At 36.8% G+C, this 22,018-nt stretch overlaps 1 protein-coding gene across 2 annotated transcripts; it reads right to left on the reverse strand.

Annotated features, from left to right (window-relative positions):
• Positions 1–9,803: 9,803 nt before the first annotated feature.
• ANKRD49 (ankyrin repeat domain 49) lies at positions 9,804–21,852 on the reverse strand. 2 transcript variants are annotated; one of them, XM_036743332.1, is made up of 3 exons: positions 21,548–21,852; positions 16,399–16,766; positions 9,804–10,576 (listed from the first exon to the last, which is right to left on the reverse strand). In XM_036743332.1, exons 2-3 carry the CDS (start codon positions 16,669–16,671, stop codon positions 10,115–10,117), a joined length of 735 nt encoding a protein of 244 aa, XP_036599227.1. In that variant the 5' UTR covers positions 16,672–16,766; positions 21,548–21,852; the 3' UTR covers positions 9,804–10,114. The 2 variants fall into 2 exon arrangements, with proteins under 2 accessions (XP_036599227.1, XP_036599226.1); XM_036743331.1 differs by having other exon boundaries at positions 21,032–21,852.
• Positions 21,853–22,018: the final 166 nt, after the last annotated feature.

Below are 22,018 nucleotides of genomic sequence, written 5' to 3' on the forward strand. Positions count from 1 at the left end.
AGTATTCTGTCAAGCAGGCTATGAATTAGGGGAATGTTCCCTAGATGTGATACAGTGGCAAGAGGAAGGCACATAAAATCAAGAGTGGAAGGAGTAATGGTGGATTTGTAGTTAGAGGACTTGAGTTTGAATGCTGGTTTTGTTACTTATTACCTGTGTGAGCTTGGTATTGCATAATAGTTATGGTGTATTGTTATCAATGAAAGAATAGAGCTATTTTTATAATCAGAATTTTCTATGTGAATGATTTTTAATATTTGACCCAACCGAATATTGCCAAGAAAAACTGGTAGTGTCAGAAAGTTTATATATGTAATGGTAATGACTAGAAATCAAGGTTTTAAAAAAATCATCTGGTCTACATTTATAATTTCACTGATTCAGAGAGTTCTTAGAAATGTTAAATCATCTCATATTAATAAAGTCATACTCTGGTTAAGGCAAATTAGATTAAAGATTGTTTATTTTTTATAAGTTGCATTCATATTTGGATGGAATAACAACTGCAATTAAGTGTGGTCCCCCCTCCACCTTGTAAAGTTGTGTTCTATAAAACTGTCTTGTACCTAATATAAATGTACAAGCAAGTTCTCTCTGTGGTGGGAAAGATTGTGAGGTGTCCTTAGCTAAAGGTTTTCAAAATAAAGCATTGACTATTATTATCATTTATTATTAATGATTATTACTATTTCATTAATAAAACATGTCATATTGATGCCTTTTGTATTTACATCACAGTCATTTCTGGAAAAAAGGCATCTCCCCTTCTCCAGATTGAGGCTTCCATATAACAAAGAAAAAAATTTAGTTAAAAAACCAAACAAACCCAAATCCAGTGATCCCACCTGACAATGTATAGTACTCCATCTCTCTGCCATAAAGAGGGGGAGGTATGTTTCACTCTCTGTTCTTCAGAACTTTCATTGATCTTTCTACTACTTGGAGCTGACCTTCTTCTTAGGAAATTTTTTTTAAAGATATGTTCTTTTTGTCTTTACAATGCAGTCATTTCAACACTCTCCTCCAAAATGAACTCTCCTTTATGACAAAAAATATATACAATATTCTGTCCTATTAGTTTATGATGTAAGGAGGAAGATATGTTTCATTATCTGTTTTCTAGAACCTTCATCGATTTTTTCAATTTACTCAAGAACCCATTTTCCTTTAGTGATCATTTAATTGATGTTAGAATAAACATTTGCATGTTGTTTTTTAGTTCTCCTTATTTTGCTCTATTGGTTTATACACATCTTTCCATGTTCTTCTGAATTCCTTAAACTTACCATTTCTTATGGCAAAATAATATATCGTTTATTTATTTAGTCAACAAGAATTTATTAAGCAGTATACAGTAAAGTATGCCAGGCATCATGTTAAATGCTGGGGATACAAAGGAAGGCAAAAAAAAATCCACTCTGTTCTCAAGGAGCTCATAATATAATAGGGAAGACAACAAGTAAATATCTAGGTACATACAAAATATTTACCGAGTATTTGAAGGTGATATGAAATACATTAGCAGCTGGGGGGAATCAGGGAAGGACTCTTGCAGAAAATGGGATTTGAGCTCATCTTGAAGGAAGCCAGGCAAACTTATGAGGCTTAGTGGTTTTTTTTTTTTCTTTTAGCCATTCCTCAAATGATGGGCTCAGACTTTGTTTCCGGTTCTTTGCTACCACAAAGAATGATGTTATGAATATTTTGACATGTATTGAACTTTTCTTTCTGTTTTTGATGTTTTTGGACGGATAGGCCCTGTCATGAGATTGTTAAGTCAAAGGACAAGTTAGTTACTTTTTCTTATAATTCCAAGTTAATAACCAGAACAGTTGGACCAGTTCATAGCTCCACCAACAATTTTTTAGTGTACCTGTCTTCTCATAATTACTCTGTTTTGTCATCTTTGATAATTTTTAGGGCATGATGAGAAAACTCAGAGTTGCTTTAGTTTTTATTTCTCTTAGTGATTTGGAACATGTTTTCATGTGGTCATTTATAGCTTGCAAATATTCTTTCGAAAATTATTGATATTCTTGGACAATTTATCTAATGCAAAATGACATTTAATGTCATATGCTTGTGCCAGTTCCCTGTATACCTTGGAGACTGGATTTTATCTGTGATATTTGATGAAAATATTTTCCCATCCAAAGTCTTTCTTCTAATTTTAATTTCATTGATTCTAGTGTGAAAGATTTTTAATTCTATGCAATTGAAAATGTCTATTTTGTCTTTTATGAACTCCTTAATCTCTTATTTGTTTAAGAATTCTCCCCTCACTTGATCTTTCTTTTAATGTTTTTATGTTGAGATCTTTTATATTCAGGTTGCATATTTATTTTAAGCTTTGAGGTTTCATAGATTTAGAGCTGTGAAGGACCTCATAGTCTCATTTTTACAGATATGGAAACTGAGGCCTAGAGAGATTAAGTGTCTTGTCTAATGTTTCACAGATAGTAAGTAGCAAAGCTGATACTTAAATCCAGGTCCTCTGACAAGAATTCTAGCACCCTGGTATAAGGTATAAGACAGAAGACCGTTGTCAATACTCCTGAGTTCAGGGGAACCAAATTAAAATGTAATTACAAAATATTTAGCAAAATATATAATACAATAGAACATAGATAATGTTAATAAGTGGTTTCCTAAGTCAATATAGTGCCCACAGGATCTTTATATATGGGTTAGTGACCTCCGTTTCTATTTGAGTTTGACAATACTGGTTTACGATATTGGTGAAGACATACTTTTTGCCAAACTGCTTTCTAAATTTCTTTTTTTTTTTGGAGGGGGGAGGGCAGGGCAATTGGGGTTAAGTGACTTGCCCAAGGTCACACAGCTAGTGAGTGTGTCAAGTGTCTGAGGTCAGATTTGAACTCAGGTCCTCCTGACTCCAGGGCCAGTGCTCTACTCGCTGCGCCACCTAGCTGCCCCCGTTTTCTAAGTTTCCTTGTAGTTCTTTTCAAAAGGGGAATTTTTTCCTCAGCAATTCAAATTCTTGGGTTTATCATATCTTGCCTACTGTTTCTTATTGCTTCAGTTTCTTATCTAGGCCATTCTAAACTCTAGTGTTTTTCAACCAATATCAAGTAGTTTTGATGACTACAGATTTATGATATTGTTTGGGGGAATAGTAATGCTATGTCCCTTTTATTCATACTTTTCCTATTTTTCCTGAGATTAAAAATCTTTTGTTCAGTTGAGTTTTGTCATTGTTTTGTCTAGTTCTATAAAGTGCCTTTGGTAATTTGATTGGTATGGCACTAAATTTGTAAATTAGTTTGGGTTGTATAGACATTTTCATTCTATTGGCATGACCCAACCATGAACAACTAACTTCTCTCCAATTATTTGTCTTTATTTTTATAAAAAGTATTTTAGATATCTTGCCCATATGTTTGTAGGTAAGTTCCAGATATTTTATACATTTTATAGTTATTTTGAATGAAATTTCTCTTATCACTTCTTCCTAGTTTTTGTTAGTAGTTAATAGAAATGCTAGTTATTTTTATGGATTTATTGTGTATTGTGCTACTTTACTGAAGCCATTTCTCTCAATTAATTTCTTTTCTGATTCTGTGGTGCTTTCCAAGTACAACATTGTATGTATAAATTGGGATAATTTTCTCTTCTTCACTGATGCTTACATCTTGCATCTTGTTCTCTTGTCTAATTATTATAGCTAGTATTTCCAAAACTACATCAAATAATGGTAGGGGTAGGGAGTATACTTGCTTTATCCTTTTTTGTATCAGGAGAGCTTTCTTTCTTTCTCCATTGCAAATAATGTCATCTGTTGGTTTTAGATATACACTTTAGATCATATTCAAAAAGAACCCTTCCATGTCTATGCTTCTAATTAAGGGTATTTTTTAAAACAAAATATAAATGGATATTATTTTGTCAAAGCCTTTTCTTTCATCTGTTAGAATAATCATATATGATTAATTTTTATATGATTAATTATTTTAGTTGCTTTCCTAATGTTGAATCATCCTTGTATCACTATTATGTCTAACGTGGACATAGTAAATTATTTTCTGAGAGTTACCTAGTTTGCTTCTGAAGAGTTTACTGAAAATTTTTGCATCAATATTCATTAGTAAAATTGGTCAATAGCACTTTCTCAACTCTCTGGTTTGAATATCAGAACTTTCGCTCTTCAGCAATCTTCCTCCCACTCCAGCTCTACAATCTTCCATAGTTGCCTCTTTTTTCCTTTACCTGGAGTATTAGGTTTGATCTGATTCATGGGTTTCAACCAGCAATGGGAAGAGTGACCTTCATGGGGCATTGACCCTGCAAATTTAGGGCCTAAATCTATAGCTATAATAAAACATTTGGGGCCATCCTTTGCCAGTGGATCAGGGAACTGTCCATGTGTGGAAAGGTAGTTACAAAGGATGGTGGGGTGGTCTTCAGTAATTTTTTTTTCTGTTAGGAATTATTTTGTGATAGGTTTTTTCAATTTTTCTTTTCTTGTCATTGTATTTGTTCCAGTTTAGGGCATTTTGGTGGCTTATTTGGGTGGTAGAGGAATAGATGGGCAGCTAGGTGGTACAATAGATAGAATGCTGAGCTTGGAGTCAGGAAGCCTCATCTTCCTGAGTTCAAATCCAGCCTTACTTACTAGCTATGTGATCCTGGGTGAATCACTTAACCCTGTTTACCTCAATAACCTCATCCTCATCTATAAAATGAACTGGAGAAGGAAATGGCAAATCACTCCAGTATCTTTGCCGAGAAAACACCAAATGGGGTCACAAAGAGTCAGACATGACTGAAAACAACTGAACAATAGAGGGGGAGATGCACTGTAGATTACCTACTTCTCATTCTTTTTTTTTTCTACTTCTCATTCTAACATCTTCTTAGGAGTCTCCCTATAAAATTTTAAATGCACAAAGTTATTTTGCAGGAATGGAGGTCATTCAAAAGTTGATTAAAAGGATTGGCTTAGAAATTCTTTTGAAGTTCCTTTTTTCTCTGTCTTGCAGGATGGGCTCAAAGACTGAAATGTTTGTCAGCTACCTATTTATCAGCTGCCTATGCGTGTAAAAGACCAGGAACACAGTTAGGCAGAAGAAAAAATACGGTATTGTCCTTTGGGCTTAATTTTATTCCTTTGCTTTACCCCTTCCTACTCATTTGCACGGGAGAACAAAAGAGTTTGGGAATTGGAAAAACTGAGGGACTCAGCATTCCAAGGCCCTTAAAAGTTTGTTTTCTCAAATCATAGCCTTTCAAAGGATGCAGACTACTTAGAGTTTAGCCATCAGAACATTAACAGGGAATTGCATGGGTTTTCTAACCCCAAGTCAGACAACTTTCTAATAGAGATATGGGCCTTGTTGACCAGAAAATACGGGCAAAAACAAACAGATTTAAATCTAGAGGTGCTGGCTAGCTGGGGCAACTTTGTGTTATACAAAGTTTGGTGTCTGGGGTGAGGAATCTCCTTCTGGAGTATTGAGTACATGTTTTCACTTGAACATTACAAAACTGTTCTAAGACTTTAGCGTGGAGCATGTAATTATGCTGACAAATTCAAAGTAAGGAAGATTAAATGCACCAGAAGTTCTAGTGGATCATTAAAGACATGATCAAAAACAAACAATGCTGTTTATTTAATGTGAACTGACAGGAGATCTAGTACGCTGAGTAGAGTTTAACAGTTGACAAATATTAAGGAATTGCACTTGGTATGTTGAATCTATAAAATAAGGAGTTGGGGGCAGCTAGGTAGCGCAGTGAGGAGAGCACTGGCCCTGGAGTCAGGAGGGCCTGAGTTCAAATGTGGCCTCAGACACTTGATATACTTACTAGCTGTGTGACCTTGGGCAAGTCACTTAACCCCAATTGCCCTGCCTTCCCCCCCCCTCCAAAAACACCCAAATAAACCAAAATAAGGAGTTTGTGTACATTTTCCCTGGAAAATAAGTATTTCTAATAATTCTCACTTTATTTATACCATAGCAGTTTATGAACTCAAAACCTCCATTCACTCCAGAGGAAGCTCCTTTCACTGAATGAGCTTTACATTCTGTGGGTCCTTTGACAATTCAGTGACTTATGGAGGGACAGTGGGATGTGTCATTTTACATCAATTAGTTGTATCCTGACAATTGAAAATCAGAAGAGAAGGCATAGCTAAGTGTGGAAGGATATTAAAAACTTCCTTTTAGTTTCTCTAGAAGTGGTAAGAAATAATATTTCTCTGTTCTAAAAAGCCTCTTCTGGAATCTTGGGAAAAATCCTTTGAAAAGGTAAATTAGATAGGTTGAGGACAAAAAGACTTTTCTTAGGGAAATGGCTTAAAGGTAGTACCCTACTTTTGAATAAAGTATAACTCTTGCTTCATACACATCATAAGCCTACCAGCCAACTGAAGTGATTTAGTACTAGGAACCATTCTTCCCCACTGAGAAGTTTAACATATCCATGGAAGGGAGGAGGTTCTTTTGTGAGGATACTGATCCAGGAGGAAATGAGAGGGTAACTTGGTTACTAAGCTATTCCTGAATATTAACTCAAAGTGTATTTCTACCTATTTTAACATATCTTTCCCTTCCTTGTTCAAGATTTCTATGAATGTTACCTAAAATCATTTTAGGGTAGAGGGCATGGTTTGGACATCTCTTTCTCCTAGCTAGAGATATGTGGAATAGATTGATATTTAAATAAATAAAATTGTTTCTGAGAGACTTATGCCCAAAAACAGTACAGTATCAGCATTTTTTTCTTTGATAGTTCAATGGTACTGTTTTATTTCAGATTCCTACATTTACTAGAAGCTAACATGGGCCTTACACTGCTTCTCTTTAAAGAACTTTCATGGCCAACTAAATAGAGATGAGGAACCTTTAAAAACCACATAGGAGTTTTTGGGAGTAGAGTTGCCTCAGTCTTGCTGACTTGAACTTTGCTGATGTAGGCTCATGGAACCTGATTGTTGGAAAGGACAAGTTTGTCAGACATAGGATGTAGTATTTATGAATGTCTGTTCATGTCTGTGTTGGTGGCCACCTTGTATATTGCATATGATAAGATTTATGTTATGCCAGAATAAAACACTTCTTTTACTGCCCACTGCTTTGGGCCTTACTAGAAGGCTGGAGATCTTGCAAGGGAAAGGATCTAAGGATCCAGTGTTTTAGATAGCAAGGGAGATTGGGCCTACCCCTGGGCCTAAAGAAGGAAATGGCAAACCATTCCAATACCTTGCCAAGAAAACCCCATGGACAGTATGGTCCATGGGATCACAAGGAGTCAGACATGACTGAATGACTGAACAATTAACAACAAAGTCATGTTGGAGAGCATTGGGAACTATGTCAGTTTGGGCATTTCTTTCTCCAAGCTAGAAATATTTGGATATGAGAGTACAACATTAGTATTAATACTTTCTTTTTCCTCAGAGGGCATACTTCATCCCAGAGTAGCTCCAAAAATCACTGGGCTGGATTTGGGGGTAGAGGACTTGATTTAAATCCTGCTCTGTTTTTTCTATCGTGTGACCTATGCAAGTAATTTCACTTGTCTGGGCCTCAGTCAATTATCTTTAAAATAAGGGCTACTACAGTCTTTTCCAGGTCTAGATCTATGATTCTGTCATCTTTGTGCAAAGGAGGCAGAAAGGAAGATTAAGGAGGCATATAGTATAGGAATTGGAGCTGTCCTAGGAGACTCATTCTGGGTTTATGCAAGAACAAATACTTCAGAATAATTGTGTGTTCTCTGGACTTTTCTTAAACCAATTTAACAAACATTTATGAAGTATCTCCTATATGCAAAGCACTATATTAGGTGTTAAGGATACAAAGACAAAAATTATAGTCACTGTTCTCAAGGAATTAACATTCTAATGGGGAGCAGAAGAAACAATAGGATATATACACAGACAAAGATGCTACATGGTAGGGAGTGATAAGTTAGGATAAAGGGTACTTTCCCCTACTGGGGATAAGGGAAAACTACAAAGAGGAACGAGAACCTTAACTTGAGTTGAGCCTCAAAGAAGATAACAATCCTGAAGAGGTAGATAAAGAGAATATGCATTTTCTTTTTTTTGCAAAGGAGGTGGGAGATGGCATAGTCAAGTTTGGGGAGCAGCTAGTAATAGTTTGGCTGGAAAACACATCACATTGAGTAGACTAATAGGAAGTGAGTCTGGGTGGAGCCAGATTACGTAAATGTCAGACTAAGAAGACATTTTATCCCAGAGGAAACAGGAAGCCCCTGACGGTTTTTGACCAGCAAAGCTCAGATTTCATTTCCTCTGGGAAGCCTTTTCTTTTTTCCAACTCTCAGTGTTCTCCCCTTGCTGAAGTATTTCATATTAAAATACATGTGTATATATTGCAAATGCCCAATAGATAAAATCCACTCATGTCAGTGACTGGTTTTTTTTTTTTTGGCTTCAGTATCTCTAGTGTTTTACACCATGGTAGGCACTTGATAAATGTTTAATTGAAGTCTAATGCTCTTTCCACGATACCACACTGCAATAATTTTATTTTTTCACTTCTGAGATGTTTTATTTTTAGTTTATAACACTCAGGTCTACATAATTTTGAGTTCAAGATTTTCTTCCCACCCTTCCCCCCCTCCCCAAGACGGCATGGAATCCAATATATCTTCTACATATAACTTCGCATTGAACTTATTTACACAATAGTCAAGTTGTAAAGAATTATGACCAATGGAATGAATCATGAGAAAGAAGAAACAGAACCAAAAAAACCCCCCAAAACAAAAACATAAACGAAAGAGAAAAAAAAAAGGAAAAAAAAAAGGCGAGCATAAAGTGTGCCTCAATCTGCATTCAGACTCCATAGTTCTTTCTCTGGATGTAGGTAGCATTCTCCATCATGAGTCCTTTGGAGTTATCTTTGCACCTTGTGTTGCTGAGAAGAGCGAAGTCTATCAGGGTTAGTCATCACAGAATCCATATATCTGTGGTTGTGTATAATGTTCTCCTGGTTCTGCTCCGCTCGCTTGGCATTATATCATGTAGGTTTTCCCAGGTTATTATGAAGTCCGTATCATCCCCATTTCTTATAGCACAATAGTATTCCATTACCTTCATATACCACAACTTGTTCAGCCATTCCCCAGTTCATGGGCATCCCCCTGATTTCCAATTATTTGCTACTACAAAAAGAGCCGCTATAAATATTTTTGTACATATGGGTCCTTTTCCCACTTGTGTGATCTCTTTGGGATACAACCTTAGAAGTGGTGTTGCTGGGTCAAAGGGTATGAACATTTTTATAGCCTTTTGGGTATAGTTCCAAATTGCTCTCCAGAATGGCTGGATCAGTTCACAACTCCACCAGCAATGTAACAATGTTCCAATTTCCCCACATCCTCTCCAACATTTATCATTTTCCTGTTTTGTCATTTTAAACAATCTGACAGGAGAGATGTGGCACCTAAGAGTTGTTTTGATTTGCATTTCTCTAATCAGTAGTGATTTAGAGCATTTTTTCATATGCCTATAGATATGTTTAATTTCTTCCTCTGAAAACTGCCTGTTCATATCCTTTGACTATTTCTCAATTGGGGAATGACTTGTATTCCTATAAATCTGGCTCAGTTCCCTGTATATTAAAATATACAGTACAATATTTACAGTACAATATACAGTACAATATACAAAAATACAGTACAATAATTTTATAACAACCATAGGATCTCATAAAGAGTATTTCAAGTTTTATCTGGATAGAATTATGCTAAGAGGCTTTAAACATAAAACTCAATATACTAAGTAGTGAATAAAGACCCAGGATATGGGATGTTTTAAAAAAGCATTTTATTTGGTTTAATACCCAAAATGACACATTTTAATATGACACTTGAAGTACAGAAAGTACAGGTAAGCTAGTTTGACCATATCACAAAATCACCACACAGACATAAATAGTAGAAAACCCCTCAGCCCTTTCATATACATTTTGACAGTGAATCTGTCTAATCACCTGGAATAAATACTATTGAATATTTTCAAAATATCTTCTTTGAATTAAATTTCATAGTCTGGAATGTTTTTGTATTTCATCCAAAGGAGCTGTGTCTACTCAGAAACTGATTAAAGTTATCATAATGTTTAAGACTCCAGTTTAGAATTTGTGCAACCTTCTACAATTTCGAAGAGGTAGTGGTAGATACTGGTCCTCCTGGCAATATCAAATGCTGTTTCTTCCAAGTTATTTTTTAAGCCTGGTTTGATGTAGCGATTCATCAGAAGAAGTTCTAGGGTGTCTTTGCCATCTCTATTTCCTGCAGCAAGATGCAAGGGGGTCAACAGGCCATTTGTTTGAGCATTGATATCTGCATCATGCTGAAGTAAGAAAGATGCCACCTTGGTATTGTTCCATTTACAGGCACTATGTAGGGGAGTCCAGCCATCTACTGTTACTGCATGAACGTCTGCCCCTTGGGCAATCAGCTCTCGGACAATATCTAAGTGTCCACTATATGAAGCTCGATGGAGAGGTGTGTATTCATCTTCATCTCTGGTGTTTACTTGAGTGGCCTTTTCAGAAAGCAGCCTTCGTACTGTGGCAAGCTAGAAGGAAGTATAAGGAAACATAAAAATAACCATTTACTAATTTACTAAATTTACTAATTTAGTACACTTTGGACACTGTTTAGAATTTAACCCAGAGTTTTAAAAAAAAGGATCTCTGGAACATCTTGTGAGCACCATCCTTTAAAATGCAAATTAAGATATTTTACTGACAATGACAACAATGAATTAACATAAAACATTTTGATTTTTCTAGTTTAAGGGTATCTAAATAATAAACTGTGTATTTAAGCCTATTCCATAAATCTGTTACACAGAAGCACCATTTCTGGCCTGTAAGCTGTGACTAAAATCAGTATTTTGTTTAACATTTGTGAAGCAATATATAATTTAATTGATTTTAGTGCTCTCTATATATTCTTACTGAGCCAGAGGTGACATTGGATTCTTAAATATATCCCAGCAATGAATGGAAGCTCATTTAATTTTCTCCTGAGGTGTAAAGTCCTTTAGGATGGATTCAGCTATGGACTGTGTACCTAGCAACCCAGGATCAGCTTACCTAAGTTCAGAGATGCTGGTCATCAAAAGGTTGGCCACTAGGTGAAAGAATTTTTGGCCATGCCAACTCATGAAATTGTTTGCTAAAACAAAATTCTAGAACATATTATTAGAGAGATTATTAGTGAGTATCTAGAAATGAAAGCTGTGATCATTTACCTAATTACTTGTCAGTTTTCCCAGCAGTTGTCGAAAATAAAGTTCTTCCTCAAGTAATTTACATTTTGGTATTTATAAGACACCAGGGTACTGTTTCTGATTTTTGCTTATCTAGTCTTCTCCACTGACTTTTCTATTTTTTTTTTAACTAGTACCAAATGGTTTTGATGATCATTGATTTATAGTATAGGTTGAGGTCTGGTAATATTACACTCTCTTTGTTTATACTTTATCTCAGTTTCTCCTGACATTCTAGGTCTTTTGTTCCTCCAAATGAATTACTGTTATTTTGTCTAGTTCTAAAAAATATTCTGTCAGCAATTTAATTGGTATAGCACAACATCTTTTGCTAGGTGGTACAGTGGATAGAATGCTGTGTCTAAAGTGAGGAATTCCCAAGTTCAACTTTGGCCTTATATAGTTATTAGCTGTGTGCCCTTGGGCAAGTCACTTAACCTTCATCTGTCTCAGTTTCCTCAACTGTAAAATAGAGACAATACATACCCCACAGGGTTGTGAGGATCAAATAAGATATTTATAAGGCACTTGGCACAGTGCCTGGCACATTATAGGTACTTAATAAATGCTTGTTCCCTTTGCCCCAAATTAATTTAATTTATAAAAGTGGCATGACCCCACATGAGCAGTTAATTTCTCTCCAATTATGTTTCCTTTTATTTTTTGTCGAGTGTTTTATAATCGTATTTAAATAAATCTTAAGTGTCTTGGTAGATAAACTGAGTTATTTTATGCATTTTGCAGTTATTTTTAAAGGGAATTTCTCTTGTTTTTTTCCTGGTTTTTCTTAGAACTGCTAATGAATTTTGTGGATTTGAACCTAAGCCTCACTGCAGTTAGTATTCATCTCAGTTTCCCCATGAATTCCCTGAAGTTTATTAAATATACCAGCATGTCAACCGAAAATAGAGATAACTCTGTCTCCTCCTTGTTAATTATACCTGATTTATACCTTTGATTGTATTCTAGAACTGTGTCAAATAATGGGGACAGGGGGCATTCTTACTTTCCTTTTGGGTATACCGAGAAAGTGTCTAATGTTTCTTCATTGTTCATAGTGCTAGCTCTTAGCTTTAAATGTATGCTCTTGTTCATATTAAAGGGTCCATCCATGAATGTTATATCTTGACCATGGTTGTTTCTGCATATATTGAAATAATCATGTGGTTTTTGCTATATTCTTACATCTTTCCCCTTCCCCCTCATGTACTCTGTGATCCAGGGACACTGGCATCCTTTCTCTTCCTCCCATGAGACACTCCATTTCTGGAATCCAGACACTTTTATTGGCTATTTTCAATCCTGGAACTCTCTCCCTCCTCATCTCCATCTCAGAGCTTCCTTGAAGTCTCAGCTAAAGTCACACTTTCTGTAAAAAAAACTTCTCTGATTCCTATCCTATGTATCTTCTTTAAAATATCTAGATAACTAAAGTCATACTTTCTGCAAGAAGCCTTTATCAGTTCTTCTTATCTTAGTGCCTTCCCTCTAAGACTAATCCCAATTTATTTTGTATATACGTTGTTTGCACATAATTGTTAGCCTACTGTCTCTGCTACTGGACTATCAACTCACTGGGAGCAAGGACTGGTTTCTGCCTTTCTTTGGATCCCCAGTGCTTAGCCCAGTGCCAGTACATAGGAAGGTGCTCAAGAAATGCAGCACTTGATAAGCACTGAATGTAGGTGCTAATGACTGACTGGTTCACCATGGAGAGTAAAAGAGTATAGCTAGTGTAGGGGTTATGGGCTAGGAAGCTGAAGGGTAGAGGGATTGGAGGTCACTAAAGATTAAGAACAGGGTTAAGAGTTTCAAGATGGAGGCATTGGTAGAATAATAACAGATTATGATTAGATAAAGGAATTTCAGAGTTCTTGAACACAGAAGTAGAAGCTGTTTGTTTAAACTTGCTGTTTTGTTCCTTAAGATCTCTATTTTCTGTCCTTGAATCTATTTTGGCTTAATTCTTTAATTGTTCTTTTGAACCATTCTGGAGGTTCCTGGAGTTAGTTGCGTTAATGTTTTCTTAATTTCCACTGAATTCAGTCTTTTCTTTGAATCCATTTCTATTCCTTAGTCAGTTTTTGTCTGTCTTAATCATTGTGCTGATTTTTCTGTGGTATCCTTGCTAAAAATCCTTTTTGTCAACTTTTTTCCTTTACATGGTCCAGTACTGTTGTGCCTCCTCTCACTCCCTCCTTACTATCTATTCCCTCTTCTCTCAGATTTGCAGTTGAATGTGGAGTATTTCCTGCAAAGGGTGAGATTGGCAATTGGACACTGATGCTGGGAGACTCCAGTCTGTAGTAGAGAGAGAACAGTACTTGGAGACCAGTAGGTTCTACTATCCAAGTTTACAACATTCTCTGATCTGAGTTTCTCTGTTCTTTCTGCAGCTGGCTTTCTTCAGTCTCCAGATATGCCTTTGTTGGCTCATGAAGGGTTTGGGGGAAGGGTCCCCCAAGGCACTCCTGTGAGGGGTGCTTTGAGAAGAATTGGGTTTCTCAATCCTGCTTTTGCTCCTATTTCCTCTTGGGCTAAATTAATTCCTTTTAATTAGAGAGATGTTTCTTGTTTGCTTCTTCCACCATTTTCTTGTCCCATAGGCTCCTTACTGCTTCATAGTCATCCCCTTTCCTTCTTCTTGGCCTTAGGGCTGGTCTGTCTCACAGGCCTCAACTCCTAGTCATGGAGTTCCTATTGCAACACTGAAACAGGTTTACTCCAAATGTCAGGTGCTTAAAATTCTAATAGCCATATGGTTTACAGGGCTACTCTATTCCTGCTGTTGATTGGAGTAGGGGAGAGAGTACTTGAAGGGATATGGTGGTAAGCTGGTAATTTCAAGTTATTTTTTTTTCCCTATAAGAATTACCTTTTGTCAGGCACTTTTTCCTATCTTCTTGTCATTGGAAGGTTTTCCAAATTTTTGAGCTTTTCCATTGTGTTTTTAATGTGGGGGTGGAGGAGCTGCCTCCAAGAAAGCTCTTACTCTGCCAGCTACCCATTATTCTCCTATTAAATGAAAATGAGAAAGTTATGCTATCTCTGTTAAAAAGCAAAATGCTTACCAATTCACAATAAATTCTTTCTGCATTTTGGATTATTTAATGTGAGGGAGGTACTAAAAAGGTAGGGTAATACAGATGAGGAACCTGGATCTCAGAGATGTAAAATTTGTCATCCATACTCATGAAGGTAGTGTCAGAGACAAGATTTGATCCCATTCTCTCCTGACTTTACACCTATACCCTTCTTATCATACCATGTTGATTTTTGTCTCTTTGCTGTTTTTTTTTAAAAGGCATCTGACTTGGTAGAGCAAAATACAACCTCAAAGAATGTCTTCAAAGAACGTATGCATATATCGAATCATACAAAATTCTGCAATAGATGTATGCAGCCACATAAACTTTAACGATATTCTGATTATTTCATGTGAGGAATAAAACAAGAAGACATAAAAAGTGTGTGCCATGGTCATAGTGATATCCACTATGACCATGGCACACACTTTTTATGTCCGAGCAAAATCCAAAAAGAAGAGGAATTCCCTATAAATGATTCTCTAGAATATTTACGTTTGCACAAAACATTGGGTGATTATATCTAGTCATACAGAATTGCAGATTAGTAGCTTGAGACACTATGCAGTTCAAAAAAGAGAGATACAGATATTGCCTCTTTTACAGAAAGATTTTCTTCTCAATTTCTGTGACAGCATGCGTAGCCTCAGGAGGAGCACCTGGCTTTCATTCCATGAGGGATATTTAGGACCATCAAGAAATCTGTAAAGGGCTGCTGTATATGGTTTTGTATGTAATTTTTAGGGGTACTAGCTGCCTTGGGTGCAGCATCACAGAAGTTAGTGGTTGCAGTGAATGTGTCAAAGTTTGTGTTCTGAGTGACATCAATTGAATGTGGAACCTCAATTTTCATGGTTGTTAGTGTATGAATAATTAGAATATCATTCTTAAGAGCATCCGACCTCTTAGAGATGACTTTCCCTGTAGGATTTTATGCCAAGGGATCCTTGCTTCACTTGTCAGTTGTGAGACCTTGGACAAGATACTTCATCTGTTTGGGACTGATTGTTCTTATCCATTGTTCATTTAATCCTATATGACCTCTGAGGTTTTTTCCAGCTCTAAGATCCTATGAGAATCAATTAACCAGCATTTATTAAGTGTTTACATGTACCAGACATTGTGCTAAAGGCAAAAAAGTCTACACTCTCAAGGAGATTACATTCTAGTGATTAAAGGATTACATGTACAATATACTCTTCAGGGCCACTGTATACATAGTACAAAATTATTTTGGGGGAATACAAATACTGACAAGAGAATGAAGTCCTAACAAAATTACACTAAGTAATGTGCAAAAATATATCAGTAATCATGTTAAATTGTTGCTTAATGGGAAACTGAAGAACAAATGTAGCCAAATAAACTTAATACCATTTCAGTCAGGAGATTTGATTCTTTCTATGATATTATGTACTGTACATATAATGACATAGATCCTGATTTCAGGAAGTTTTTATTTTAATGGAATGATAAGGAGTTTTGGCAGACTAATAACCTGGTTTTCTTTAAGACAGACCACTCAGCTACCTTATTTGAATCCTTTAAAACATATAATTTCACTGGTGTGGATAAACTGCCAATGCCACAGACTGAAAGCCTCATAATAGATGGTTTCATGAGTTCTGCAGCCAAAAAATTCATTACATATTAGCCAATCTTCTAATGATAAGCTTCTCCATCTATGTTGGTCCTTGGATGGGGGTATGTTGCTAGGTTTAATTGAAGACTTTTTAGCTTTAGGACCTATTTTCCAGAGCTTCATGTGATGAAGGACTAGGATAGGATGCTAGCAGAGGTAGAAGAGATTAATTTATCTATAGTATACATATTCTAGTCAATTTACTGTACTGTTGGATGCTTACACAGAGAATAATACTTTGGTAGTATATATAGTTAGTAAGCACTATTTGATAATGTTTTCAGCATGCGATTAGTATCTTGAACTATAGTTTTGACAGAAAAATGTAGATGGTTTCTTATATCCTTTATATACGGAAATTTGAAGTTAATAAAAAATAGAAAATTTCTTCTTACCCGATTTTTTTCAGCAGCCCAAAGAAGCAATTTGTTTGGCTCTTTTTCCAGTTTTTGTTCTTGCATTTGATACCACTCCTCTGTTTCTTCATCCTGCTCTTCTTCTTCGTCAGTATCATCAACCCAGAGGCTCTGAGTTCCAAGGGGAATTAGGTGTCTATGAGTTTCCAACAATTCCAGTTGGTTAAAGTATTCAGAAAAGTCTAGTGTCTTCTCTGGGTCAGATTTTCCATCATCATCTGATTTTTCTTTTTCATTCTCAGTGTTTTCCATTTTTATTGTCAGTCTCTCTGATCATCCAGCGCTTGGGCCTATTTCTTTTTTTCTGTGATGAATGGTGTCATCTCTATTTTACTCATCACTAGAACCTGACAACATAGGTGCAAAAATTATTAGTAAACGATAATGGTAAACGAACAAGTGTCACACAAATATGAACAGCATTAGCAAAGTACTGGATAAAAATCCCTTGAGTGCCACTCTTTCCATGATTAGACACTAACATTTCAATTACCCTTACATGTGGTGATTATTGATTCAACTCCAGTATGGTAGAATTTTTCTAACATATAGTCAATATCTATATAGTATTTTAAAGCTATTGTCATAAGTTTTGATATAGGCTTAGTCCATAGGAACATTTGGAGTGGAGATGTCTCTTAATTTGTGCATGAGTGCTATCTCACTCATGCAAATATATCGGGTGGTTGGTAGCTGTGGCAGAAGAATTTGGCAATTTGGTATTTGTGTAAATTTTATTTTACTTTTTTTTTTGAGGGGGGAAGGCAGGGCAACTGGGGTTAAGTGACTTGCCCAAGGTCACATAGCTAGTAAGTGTGTCAAGCGTCTGATACTGCATTTGAACTCAGGTCCTCCTGAGGGGTGGTGCTCTACTCACTGCACCACCTAGCTGCCCTATTTGTGTAAGTTAGACAAAGAGAAAGTATAATGCATATGGAAACAAAAGCTAAACTATTTCTTGGAGTTTTGGAGAATCCTTTTTACCACATCCAGAGCAGATAGTAATCTAACAAGTCAATTCATTACTGGAAGAACTGAACTACATCAATATTGACACTATATATGAATGAATGAAACTAGAAGAAATAAAGATAGTCTACATTTTGCTTAGAGAATAGAGGTATTGATAAAATTGCTTTCATCACATGAAAAAAGAAACATCATTTCATGGAATGTTTTGATATCTTGCCTACCAAGCTCCCAACGAACTTAAACAAAAAGACCATTATGGAGATAACTGCAGCTTATAAACTATCATCTGCTGCAGAAGACAAAGAGAGAAATTCTGCAAAGAACTCTGCAAGACCTTCCAAACCAAGTCATTTTATACACTGATCCTTGGAGCTGGATATGGCAAGTGCTGTACAATATCATAAAAACTGAGGTTTACTATTTAAGAAATAGGAAACAATTGATTAATGCTATGTGAGCTATGCTTGTCTGTGTCAATCAGATCAACATATAACTGTAACAGAGATGAGAAGACCACACTGATGACCACTACAACTACTCCATGATATAAACTACCCGTAAAGTAGTAAATAAAAAGACATTGTTGCTGTCTGTTTTTATTTCCAACAAAAGTTTAACTGTAAAAAGGTAATCACTATAAAGAATAGTTCAAAAGAACTCGGAAACTGCCAGTAAACAATTTCCTAGACAAGGAGGTCAGGACAGCAAAAAGCAATACCAATTTACTATATAAACTCATATACAAAATGTTACAGAGAACAGTAGAAGATTAAAATTTACATTGCCTCAGAAAATGGGGAACAGCAGTAGGAAAAATGACTCTTCAGAAAGCTTGGTAAGAGATTACTGCACGAAAATAAGCCAGATCACTGCATAAACATTTGTAAATGAAACTTAAGAAAAACAGAAACAAAAAAAAAATCTGGCAGTACTTCTCATCATTCTGTTTTCATCTTCTAAGAGTGTAACCACACATATGAACTTAGAAACATCTCTTTCCCTGATGTGCTATATGAGAAAGAGGATATGGCACTTAAGAAAATGAAGTCAAGCAGAACAGTTAGGCTAGACCAAATCAACAAAAATATGTGACTGAAAGACATACATAGTGAGTCAGCTAGCTTCTATTAAGAGCCTGCTATTGCCAGGCACAGACTGTGCTGAGCAATGGAGTAGAAGTAGTATGGTATAGTAGAAATATCACTGATCTTGAATAGATCTGTTTTAGTCTCACCTCAGACAATATTTGCGTGAACAGGGGTAATTAACTCAAGGCTGGTGAGTTTGTTTCTTCATTTGTAAAGTGGGGATGATAATACTACCTTTAAGTGCCTACTGTGAGGGATTATGAGGCTCTAATGAGAGATGGTACATAAAGGGCTTTGCAAACCTTTAAATGTTATGTAAATATCAGCTGTAATAGTTATTACCAACCCATTCTGCTACTAAGTCTTTATGAGAACACTCTCCATACATATAGAGGGCATTGTTGTAGAAAATATGAGAAGGGAATAGCCAGGCTTCCACAAATGATATTCTGTAGCAGGCTGCATCCTTAGTTATATGACTGATTGAAAGGTGATAAAGAACACAAGATCCTGCTCCTTGTTGATTATGAAAGATTTAGAATAAAATGTAGCCTTGAAGGCTCTCTGGCAGCAAAGTGTCACATGCATATAATAATATCAGAGAAGATATCTAATGAGAGGATCTTGACATACTACTACAGAGGTAATTTTTTTTTCAGTGATCCCCTATCAAATATTTATTAAGGCATAAAATAGGAGTTATATGGTAACTAAAGGTGTTTTGTCTCTGATATGGACAAAGCCCAAATGGAAGTGGTATAGTAGTATTCCAGATGCTGTCATTTGAAGATCATATCACAGTCCAGAATACTTTATGACCTCCTCACCTAAATGACATTCAAAAGAGATCAATCCAACAATCTATTCAGGAAAAAAAATGTTAAAGCATACCTATTGCTCAAACTATGATATAAAGCTGGATAGGCAGGTCATTCAGTTAGATCAAGAGTAAATATATGAAGACTGACAGCAAGATGGTCCAAAACTGAATAGGGGGCAAAGAACAGTCTGGAAAGCATTTAGGAAATTGCCTAGTGCCTTTCATGATCTGGATTTCAAGCCATCCCCTGACAGAGAAATTTACCTTCAACACAAATAGATCTGTAACCACTTAAAAGAATTTGGCCTAATCCACACAGCAAAAACCAAGTGGATGAGTATGGATATAGTAACTAACTACCCATATTATATGCAGTTAAATGGACAATTTGTAGCACTTGTCCATCACTATATATGTCTAGAACTGACAAATGAACAAATGAAACAATTTTCTACAGCAAACTACATTCTCAGTTATACAACTGATTAAAAAGTGATACAGAAAACAAGACCCTGCTGTTTGTTGATTATGAAGAACTTAGAATAAAATGTAGCCTTAAAAGGATCACTTGCAACAAAGTGTTGACTAGGCCTAGCTGGGGCTCAGAACTACACAGCAAAAAGAGGGCCGGACTGCTTTCGGGAAACTGAAGCAACACTCCTCCCCCTTTTTTAATATCAATTATTTGGTTCATGTTATTGCACAGATATAAGTCATGGAGCATTATAGTTTGCAAAGAATTCAAAATGAGCATTGCACAGAAGTCAAGGGAGAAGTGCATAGTTGGTGTGGATTTTGTAACAAATAAGGTACTTTGTAGAGATGGAGTAAAGGAAGTTATCAGGTAAATGTGTGAACAACAAAGATTGGCTTCTCTGTGTGAAGGGACACAGCTGGACTGCCCCAGTGCTCCAGTGGAATCCTGTTCATCGAGAAAAAGCGAAGAAAGCTCGTTCTCACTATGGTGTAGAATACTCTGTGGTGATGTTATGGGCAACATGAACAAGAGTAGCATAGGAAAGGCAGGCATGGATAGACTGTAATTTACATTGTTGAAAGAACATCTTAAATTGATGAGGTCACATTCATGAGTTATATCAGATATATAGTTGCAGGTCATGAATACTACACTTTCTGAAAAACCAAAATTGCAGGTGACTCAAAAAAGCAACAGAGACGCATGGTAGGAGCAAATAGGCTATAGTATATTACTTATGCTGACCTACAGAAAAACTAACATAAAAGGCATACCTAGAAAGGTACAACCAGATAATGAGGTACAACCAGTTATGTTGTAAGAAGGGAAAACAGAGAGCAGCTTGAATGACTGGTGTCCACTGAATCTCAAAAGACCTAGAAAAAATACCTCTGGCATATTTAGCAGATACTCTATAGAGAATTTATTGGAGGATACAGATACAATTTACCTAGGATGAAAAAGCATGAATGAACTTTGCTTTGCCCTGCTGGAGGGAGTACCTACTGCTGAAATCTCAGATCTACTTAAATACATTTACCTAAGTATAATGGCATATTTTTGAGACCTGGTCAGAACTGCTAGATCAGTCTTCTGGTCTTCCACCCGTATCAGGATTCCCCCTTTTCTCCTCAAAGCCACAATTGAACATAAGGCAGAAGTGCATTCTTAATGGTCATATCCTTTTCTTTGGGCATTTAGCAAAAAACATTTAAAACATATATAAAGAAAATCAGTTTTATCCAGGTATCTTACCACCTCCTTGGTTCACAGTCTTCCTTTGGGCTGAGTGATGTTAAGGCTGTACAGTCATTTTGTTATATTGTCCCCTCTTCAAAAGTTAGGAATTTGCAGGTCAGGAGTCAACTGCTACATAACCCTCATCTAAGGCTTACCCGAGTGGATTTTTTTTTCTTTTAAAAGGATAAACCCTGGTATGTCTCCTTGTGTAATGTACTTTACTTCGTCAGTGCCTCAAGACAATTTGAGGGAGAGGTAGTAGTGGCTTTGAAATTAATTTAAAGAAGCAGGTTTGGTTTGAGAGCTGGGTAAAATGAGGCAAACGTCTGATTGCAGGCAGCTACAAAGCCTGGGTTCGAATCCCAGCTCTGCCCCCTTCTACCTGTGTGGCCTCGGGCAGGTCCCTTCCCTTCACTAAGCCTCAGTTTCCTAATTTGTACAATGAGGAGCGGTTGGGCTAGATCTCTACAAGGTCCCTTCCAACTCTAAATCCTATGACACTAGGATAGGAAGGGAATGAGGGTTGATGACCTGGAGAGGCGGAAATCCCAAGACTTGGGGAGGCCATGACAAGGCCCTCCGGAGAGGGCCAGTCACCTCACAAGGCCGGCGTCGGGGCTCTCCGTCCTCCAACAACAAACAGGCGGCTCTGCCAAGCTCCCAGGTGGGAAGAGAGGAGACGGAAAAGCTGATGCGTCGCGGTCGGGCTCGATCTGGTCTTGCTGGGCGAGCGGACGGAGCCACGTCTCGACTACAAGCAATTCCGTTAGGCGCAGAAGACGGGCTCCGGGGGTGCGGGGTAGAGGGGGAGAGCGAACCCACCACTCCCTTACACGCACTTCCGGGTCCTGTCATCCACTCTTCTCTAAAGTCGACCGGATTGGCTCTCGTTAAAGGGGCGGGGACTCGTTCCCAAGGACCTAACTACGCTACCTATACAGCTGTCTACGAGAGCAGAAGAATCCGGGAGGTTCTCGCGCGATCTCACGAAGTGTCGCGAGG

This window comes from Trichosurus vulpecula, chromosome 2, assembly GCF_011100635.1.
Source record: "Trichosurus vulpecula isolate mTriVul1 chromosome 2, mTriVul1.pri, whole genome shotgun sequence".
Taxonomy (NCBI): Eukaryota; Metazoa; Chordata; class Mammalia; order Diprotodontia; family Phalangeridae; genus Trichosurus; species Trichosurus vulpecula.